The sequence below is a fragment of the Calypte anna genome, chromosome 18 (assembly GCF_003957555.1).
Source record: "Calypte anna isolate BGI_N300 chromosome 18, bCalAnn1_v1.p, whole genome shotgun sequence".
NCBI classification, from domain to species: domain Eukaryota; kingdom Metazoa; phylum Chordata; class Aves; order Apodiformes; family Trochilidae; genus Calypte; species Calypte anna.
Genome location: NC_044263.1, coordinates 10,126,709 through 10,134,706, shown reverse-complemented (window position 1 = coordinate 10,134,706; position 7,998 = coordinate 10,126,709). Strand labels below are relative to the sequence as shown.

Below are 7,998 nucleotides of genomic sequence, written 5' to 3'. Positions count from 1 at the left end.
CTTTAATTCATAGAAGCTGTTTCTTTAAAATAGTTTCCCCCTGGGTTGTTTAGTTTTTTTTTTTTAATATATAGTGCTGTAACAGCAAATGCTGTGCTTGTTCTTGGTGAGGGCATTGTGTGCCCTTTTGCATCTTGCTGCTGTTGATGGTGATACCACAACCTGGTAGGACTTGCTGTGTCTCACAGGCAGCAAACAGTGTTCAAAGTCTGTCAGATGGCTCTGGATCCTCTGGAAGAAAGTTGTCGTGCCATTTCCACAAGTGCAGAGCATCTTGTGCTCAGTGTAAGTGATTTCAGTGCCAGGGAATGATACCTGGGACACCGTTCTTGGAGGGTACTGGAAGCAGCAGCCTGGGACTGGGGTTTGCAGACTGATTGAAAAGATGGACTCAAAAACTGCCACCTCCTGGTGAAGCCTGGAAGCAGCCCGTGTTCCAACAGGAGCTTGCAGCACTCGATGAAAGCCACTGGTAGATGAGTTCACAGGTGAAGAAATCTCCAAGGCTGATGTTTCCCCATGGATTTTCTGGAAGTAACTTGAGTACAAGCAAACAGGACAGGAGCCGGGCTAGCTTTGTCCTGTACTCAGCTTTGATAGCTATGCACTACTTTTTTTTTTCTTTTAACTCAAAAGCCAGCCTGTTTCACTAGGGGTAGCTCACTCTCCCACTCTTGCTCAGTATGGCCCCAGAACTTTGTATGAACGGGCCTGGCAAAAACAATGCAAAGAGTGAGCACTGAAAACTTTTGCTGGCCAAATCCCTCATGTTGAACCCTACTCAAAACTCAACCAACAATTGGGCTGTGGGTTTGCATTTTACCAAAACCCACCAATATCCCACCCCTCAGCAGCCACTCTCCCACTCCTGCTCAATAGGGCTCCCAAACTCTGAAGGAATGGGACTGGCAAACACATGCAAAGAGTGACCACTGAAAACTTCTGATGGTCTTTTAAAGCTGTGTAGATGTCGTGCTGAGGCCCATGGCTTGGCAGTGGCCTTGGCAGTGCTGGATTAATGGTTGGACTTGATGGTTTGTAAGGTCATTTCCAAGCAAGACAGTTCTATGATTCTGTGATTCTGAGATCCAGGAGATACTCACAGCTGATTTGTCCTACAGGACAGTCCCAGCAGAACCTCAGCCAACTGCAATCAGTTGTTCTGCAGCCCTGCACTCTCATTCTGCCAGCTGTCCTCTTTCTGCACCATCATTGCCACCAGGGCTGCCCTCACCCTTCCCATCCCCAGCCTGATCCCCCTCATCTCTCAGTACAAGACCAGCCCTCGTCAGTTCAGCCAGGGGCTGTCTCATCCTATTGCTCTCAACACCCTGCAGGCATCTCCTGGGTGTTGTGTGTCCAGCCCTGCTGCCCTCGGAGCAGCTTGTGGGATGGTTCAGCTTGGCATGGCATGGAGGACCTGTGACCATGAGGCTTCTTCTTTTGGCTCTCCCCACAGCATCACCCTCACCAGACTCTCCTGGGACTGCCCCCCACCAGGGCTCACCCCACTGATCCATCCCCTAGAGGGATGGGTTCCTTCACCCTGAGAGCACCTCCTCTCCTGATCTCTCTGTCCTTGCTCACCTGATCATCCTGCCCCCAGTCATTTGAGCTGTCCCCGTGTTGCCCTTGGGGACAAGTGGCTGGGCAGCTCCTCCAGGAGCTCCAGCAAACCCTTTGGTCAGGGTGAAGGACGGAGCAGGGTGGGAGAAGCTGTGGGGGGAAGGAGTGAACCCCAGCAGGTTTGGGCTGCTCACAGCTCCAGGTCCCCCCCAGATTTCCCAAGGAGGAGGTCATGGCAGGGATGACTGCAAAGAGACCACGCTGGGGGGGAAGGACCAATGGAAAAGCAGCTCTGGAGTTGGAACAAGCCCCAGAAGCTGCTGAAGGGCAGCTCTGAGTGATCCCCCCCTGAGCAGATCCATTCCTCTCCCAGTTCATCTCTTTCCTCATAAATAAGAATGATAAAATCAATAATAATACATTTCATCTCTTCACTCTCAGTGTCCTGTGACCAAAGCTTGGGCCTTTGGGCACCATCTTGCCCAGCTCATCCCCTCACCCCCACCCCTGTTCCTGTCCTCCCCCCATCCCCCTAAACCAAAGGTGACATGGAGGTGGCAGGGAGCTGGCTGGGGGTGATGGCAGGGGTGGTGGTGGGAGGGTGGGTGAGGTCTGGGGGGGGGGATATGATAGGAAAATGGAAGTTGGGTGAGAAGTGGTGGTGAGATGGTGGGTATTTGATGGGTGGGTGGGTTGAGTGAGGGATGATGGTGAAATGGTGGTGACGAAACGGGGGCTGTGTGGTTGGGGGGACAGTGATGGTTGGGGTAGGTGGGGGTTGAGGAGGGGGCTGGCATGGGTTGGGTTGGCCAAAGGTGATATCAGAAGTTCTTGATTCCCACAATTTGTCCCTGTTCCTATTAAAACCCTTCTTGGACCCCCCAAGACCCCCCTCTCCAGGATGTCATCCCAGATGCCTGGGCCCCCTGTCATGTTCTTTTTTTGCACACAAGCTCATGGGAGTATTTGTCATGTTTCTTTGCAAAGGGGCCCAAACTTGGGGGGATACACAAGAGGGAGAAGTCAGGGAGGTGTTTTTTGGGGGTGGGAGGAGTACAACGGTGTAGTGAGGGTGGTTTGGGTGTCCCCAGGGGGGATTTCTGGGGTATCCTGGATGGGGGGGGCTAGGGTCCCAGCAAGCCTTAGTGAACCCCAGGGTGAATTTTGGGATCCCTTTCTGGTGGGATGGATCAGGGGATCCCTAGGATAGAGATTCCTGGACTCCTCCTGGATGTGGGGCTGGGATCCCACTGAAACCCAGGGTTGATTTTGGTGTTCTCTTGGACATGGGGTGGAGCTGTGGGTTCCTCAGGATGGAGAGGAAGGTTCCTGGGGTCCTTCTAGAAGTGGACCTGGGGTCTCACCAAGCTCCAGTGACCCCCAGGGGGGCCATTTGTGACCTCAGTGTGTCCCCGCATCCCCTTCCCCAGGGCTCAGGACACGAAGGGAGAAGTCGAGAGCCGGGGCGCTGTGGGTCAGACACCCCATGGAGATGACATCAATGTGGGGCCCCAAAAAGAGAGGCAGAGTCTCCAGGTTGATCCCACCGCTGGCCTCCACGGTCACCCGGGGGTGTGCGGCCTTGACCACCGCAGCTGTGGCGTGGAGCTCCTGTGGGGGGGTTGTGGGGTGTGTTTAATGAGGCTGCCCCCCAGCTAATGCCCCCCCCCCCTCACCAACCCATCCCCCCCAGCTCCACACTTAGGGGTCAGAGCTCAGACCTGGGGGGTGAAGTTATCCAGGAGGACGATGTCAGCGCCGGCCCCAGCCGCTGCCATGGCCTCCCCCTGGGTGCTGCATTCCACCCCCAGCCGGCGGGTGAAGCCCCCTGCCCGCCGGGCCACCTCCACCACCTGGGGACAATGAGGGGTGTCCCCATGGGGGTCACTTGAAATGGGGGGGACCTCTTGACCCCTCCCCAGAGAGCCCCAAAATGGCATCGCCCTCTCCCAGCAACCCCAAAATGGTGGCACACCCCTCCCCTCTTGACCCCCAGGTCCCTAAAATTAGGGTCCCCTCCCCACTGAATCATCCCAATTTCCTTCCAAAATGACATCACCTCTCCCAGAACCCCCAAAATGGCGTTCCCCATTGAAACTCCAGTGATCCCCCCCAAATGGTGAACCTCCTGTCTCCCCCCCACCCAAAATCCCCCCTTGACTCCCAAAATCGGGGTTACCCCAATGACCCCTAAAATGGTGACCCCCCCCACCCAGCACCCCCTAAATGATGTCACCCCCGCTGAACCACCCATACCTTGACATCCAAAATTGGGGTACCCCCACTGACCACTGCTACTGACCCCCCCCATTGAGTCCCCACTGCTCCCCTCAAAGAGGGCTCCGTCCCCATTGCTCCCCAAAAGTGCTGTGCCCCCACCCTGACAGCTGCTGTACCAGCCCCCCCCGAGCCCCCACCCAAATAAGCTCCACATCAATCCCCCCCCCAAAAAAGAAAATTGCACTCCCCACATTCCCCTCCCCAAACCCCCCCAATGTCTTTCCCCAAATGGGTCCCTCCCAGGTTACCCCAATTTTTGGGACCCCCATCACCTCCCCCTTATCCCCATCCCCCCAAATAGGGCTGCCCCTTCACCCATTGCCCACCCTGAATTTGGTTCCCCCAATCACTCCCACAACATTGGAATGCTCCCCCACAGCCTCCCAAATGGGTCCCCCCATTGCCTCCCCAAATGCCCCCTCATCCCCCCCTATTGTCCACCCCTGAAATAAGGGTTCCTCACCCCAAATTGTTTCCCCACGACACCTTCCCTTTGCCCCTCTTCCCCTTCCCCCCAAACTGGGGTCCACTTCCCCAGTGGGTTCACTCTCTGATTCTCCCCCAAAACTTTGGCTCCCCCCAAAACTGGCCATCCACCACTGCCTGCTCCAAATCGGGTGTCCCCCCCCCATAACCTCCTTGGGTGCCCCTCCCATTCCCCACTCCTCCCAAATGATGGGAATAAATTATCCCGTTGCACCTTCCCCCCCCAGATAGATCCCCCCACGCCATCACTATGGAGTTTCCCCCCTCAACTGGGATGTCTCCCCCTCCAGAATGACCTCCCCTTCCTCCACCAGTGGGGTCCACACATTCCTCCCCACAAAATAAGGTGTGTTTCCCCAAAACGCCCTCCATTACCCCCCCAATGGGGTCTCTCCCCTGTAGCCCCCATACTGCCCCCCCATTCCCCACCACTCACAAATGAGGGTGCCCCCCAAACTGATGTACCCCCATTGCCCCTCCTCCCCAAGACTTCACCTCCTTCCTCCCCCCCCCCAAATGATGTCTCCCACCAAAGTTAGGGTCCCCCAAACTGGGGTCCCCCCCACCTGCTCAAGGGGGGCTCGGGCAGCCGCCAGGTGATTGTCCTTCAGCAGCAGCAGTCCTCCCCCCCCCAAAACATGGCGGTGGGGGTCTGCCCCCCCAACTTCCAGGGCGTATTTCTCAGCCAGTCGGAAGCCAGGGGTGGTTTTACGGGTCCCGGCTATCACCCCCCCCCACTGCACCCCTTGGGCTACCAAAACAGCCTTTGCGGCCACCGTGGCCACCCCGCTGCAGCGCCCCAGGACATTTAAGGCCACTCTCTCGGCCAAGAGCAAAGAAGCCCCAGGACCTTCGACCTCGGCCACCACCGTCCTCTGGGGGGGCAACGGGGACCCTTCTGCCACCCGCCAGGTCACCTCACACCCTGTCACCCCGAAAACGGCCTCGGCCAAGGGGGAACCCGCCAGGACCCCCGGGGAGCTGCAGAGGAGGTGGGCCAGGAGAGGGGCCCGACCGATGATCCCCGAGGTGGGATCAAAGGTTGGGGCGTCTTCATCCAACCAAGCCCGAGCCATGGCCTGGAGTTGGTGTGGGGGGAGGAAGGACCAGGGGTCCAGGCGGGAGGTGGCCATGGGACCTGTGGGGAGCAGAGAGAGGGGTAGGAAGAGGGGCCAGAGGGGCACCAGGGGTTTTGGGGCACCATGAAAACATGGGCTTGCCCCAGAGACCACCCCACGGGTGGGTCTTGCCCTATAGGCAGCCCCTGCAGGGGGATCCTGCCCCATCGACCTCCCAGCCCAGATGTGGGTCCTCCCCACAGACATCCCCTGTGTTCATCCTGCCCATAGCTGCCCATGCCCAACCCATGGAGTCCCACCCCTCAGATGCCCCTGTGGGGGGGTCCTGCCCCACAGATCTCCCCCAGGACCATACCCCCCCCCCATCCCCCACCAGTCACACCCCACATCTCCCCCCCACCCCCCATCCCTGCCTCCCCCCTTACCTGGACCTCTGGGTTCCCTTTTCCCCTCCTCCCCCCACCCCTGACCCGGGAGGTCCAAAGTGCAGCCAGGATCGGCCACATCTCCCAGCCCCACCCTGCCCCACAAATGGGTCTGGATCCCCCGTGCTATGGGGCTGGGGGCAGCGGATGGGGAGGGGGGGTCCCAGCACTGACCTGCAGAGCTTGGGGGTGAATGAGCTGAACCCCGAGGGGGAGTGGGGGGGGTCTTGGCTGGGGGTGGGGCCCCGTGGCTCTGCCCCCTGGCTGTGATTGGCTGCCCCACATGCCCCTGCCCCCCAGTAACCGAGGTGGGGATATTTAATGGCAATTAAAAATTAAATAAATTAAATATTTATTCAATTAAAAACGTATTGGCAATAAATAAGCAGCGCCCTGGGGCTACCCCATCAATGGGCATCGCTACAATCAGCCTGGGTGGCTTTCTGGGGGTTAACCCCAAACCCTGCTGTGCTGGGTGACTCAGAGAGAAGGTAACAGGGGAGGAAAGGGATGTGGGGGGAAAGCAGTGACTCTCCCACCTTACACATCAGCGGGTTTCTCCTGCCTTGCCATCAGCATCGAGGACATCCAGAGGGAAGAGGTAGGCTGGGATGGACCAGAGGATGGGTGTGCCAGACTGGAGTTATCCCAGGGCAAAGAAACTGGGCAGGACTGGGACTTCACACTTGTTTAGTAAGTGCTTCCTTTCCTGGGCCACGGCTGCACTGTCCCGGAGAAAATTCAAAGTGCTTTGATGTCCTGGGAGGTAGCTCAGGCTGGGCAGACTCCTGGAGGGATGGAAGGGCTTTCCCTGACATCCAAGCACAGTTCCACATGGAAACTGCTCCCCAGTGTCAGAAACCCCTGGGCACTCAAATGAAGACACCATGTTTGAACATCTCCATGCTACCTGTGCCCACCAAGATGCAGCTGCATGCTCTCCATGGACAGAAGCTCATCTTCTCTCTTCAGCTTGTCCCTTGGGGACTTGGGGGAAAGATGCTGGGAAGAGATTTGGCAGCCATGGCAATACAGAACCTAAGGTGAGTTCAAGGATTTGGCTGTCACCAAGGACACTGTTTTGTACTTCACTGGGAGCTTCTGAATCCAAAAGGGAAAGTCTGTGTCAGCTTTTCATCAGGCTTCAGTTCCAGGGGCTCCGAGGGCAGAGATTTAAAAGACAAAAAAAGGAAACAAAACAAAACCACAAAAAAGATACAGTTTCCTTCAAAGAGAAACAAGATGGGGGATGAACCTAAGGAATGAAGAGAAAGGGTTTCTCCTGGGTAGCTGTGGCTCAGAAATGGCATTTTCTGTATTGCTGGAAGGGATGTCAAGTCAGAGGTAATTTATTCATGGCAAGATGATACAGTTGCTATGGAGAGCATAATGGGAAGGAACTCTTTTTCCATGCATAGTGGATTGAGGAGTGTTTGTCAGGGCAGGAGGTGTGAGATGCCTTCACACCCAGTGAGGAGGAGAGCCCCTGTACTGCTGCTGTGGGTGCTGGCAGCTCTGGTTGTGACATCTCAACATGGGTGGATGCTCAGAAGGGACAACAGAGCCTGAGACACCGGGTGACATCAGGATGCTGCGAGTCCTTTACCCAGGACTTTATGTCCAAGTCATGGTGCCAAGCCCGGAGGCACTGGCTGGAGCCCTGAAGGGGGAGGACTGAATGCCCTCTTGGAAGTGACAGTGTCTCTAGTCTGCTGTCTCCACCTTCCCCTGACACTCTTCCACTCTCTCCTTGGTTTGCATTTCCTCTGCATGCTGCCCTGCTCTTCTGATTTTTTCTCCTTTTCCCTTCTGCTCTGATTTTCTCCTTTTTTCTTTGAGCTGAAAACTGAATCTAGCAATAGTGAGGTGAGGGAAAGCAGCTCAGCTGCCCATAGTTCAGGTGACACCTTCACCAGAACTGGCCCTTCATTCAGCCATCTCTGGGCACTGCCCTTCATTCACTGCTCAGGTACACCCCAAACCACCGAGCACCTTGCCATAAACCCAATACAAACACAATGAAACCCAGACCAGAGACATTCCCCACCAAGAGTCATAGAATTGGCTGGGTTGGAAGGGACCTCCGAGATCATCAAGTCCAACCCTTGATCCACTGTTGGGGTTGCTAGACCATGGCACTGAGTGCCACGTCCAGTCTTGTA

At 56.4% G+C, this 7,998-nt stretch overlaps 1 protein-coding gene across 1 annotated transcript; it reads right to left on the bottom strand.

Annotated features, from left to right (window-relative positions):
- Positions 1-2,345: 2,345 nt before the first annotated feature.
- Positions 2,346-6,068, bottom strand: QPRT (quinolinate phosphoribosyltransferase). The gene is made up of 4 exons (XM_030461912.1): positions 6,011-6,068; positions 4,899-5,470; positions 3,288-3,419; positions 2,346-3,177 (listed from the first exon to the last, which is right to left on the bottom strand). The coding sequence occupies exons 2-4, from the start codon at positions 5,463-5,465 to the stop codon at positions 2,968-2,970; spliced, it is 909 nt and encodes a 302-aa protein (XP_030317772.1). The 5' UTR covers positions 5,466-5,470; positions 6,011-6,068; the 3' UTR covers positions 2,346-2,967.
- Between the last annotated feature and the right edge of the window lie 1,930 nt (positions 6,069-7,998).

Coding starts and splice junctions, on each gene's coding strand:
- QPRT (XM_030461912.1), bottom strand. CDS start 5,465: ATGGCCACCTCCCGCCTGGACCCCTGGTCCTTCCTCCCCCCACACCAA. Junction 3,420..4,898: donor CCCGAGCCCCCCTTGAGCAG/GTGGGGGGGACC, acceptor CATTGTCCCCAG/GTGGTGGAGGTGGCCCGGCG. Junction 3,178..3,287: donor TGGATAACTTCACCCCCCAG/GTCTGAGCTCTG, acceptor ACCCCCCCACAG/GAGCTCCACGCCACAGCTGC.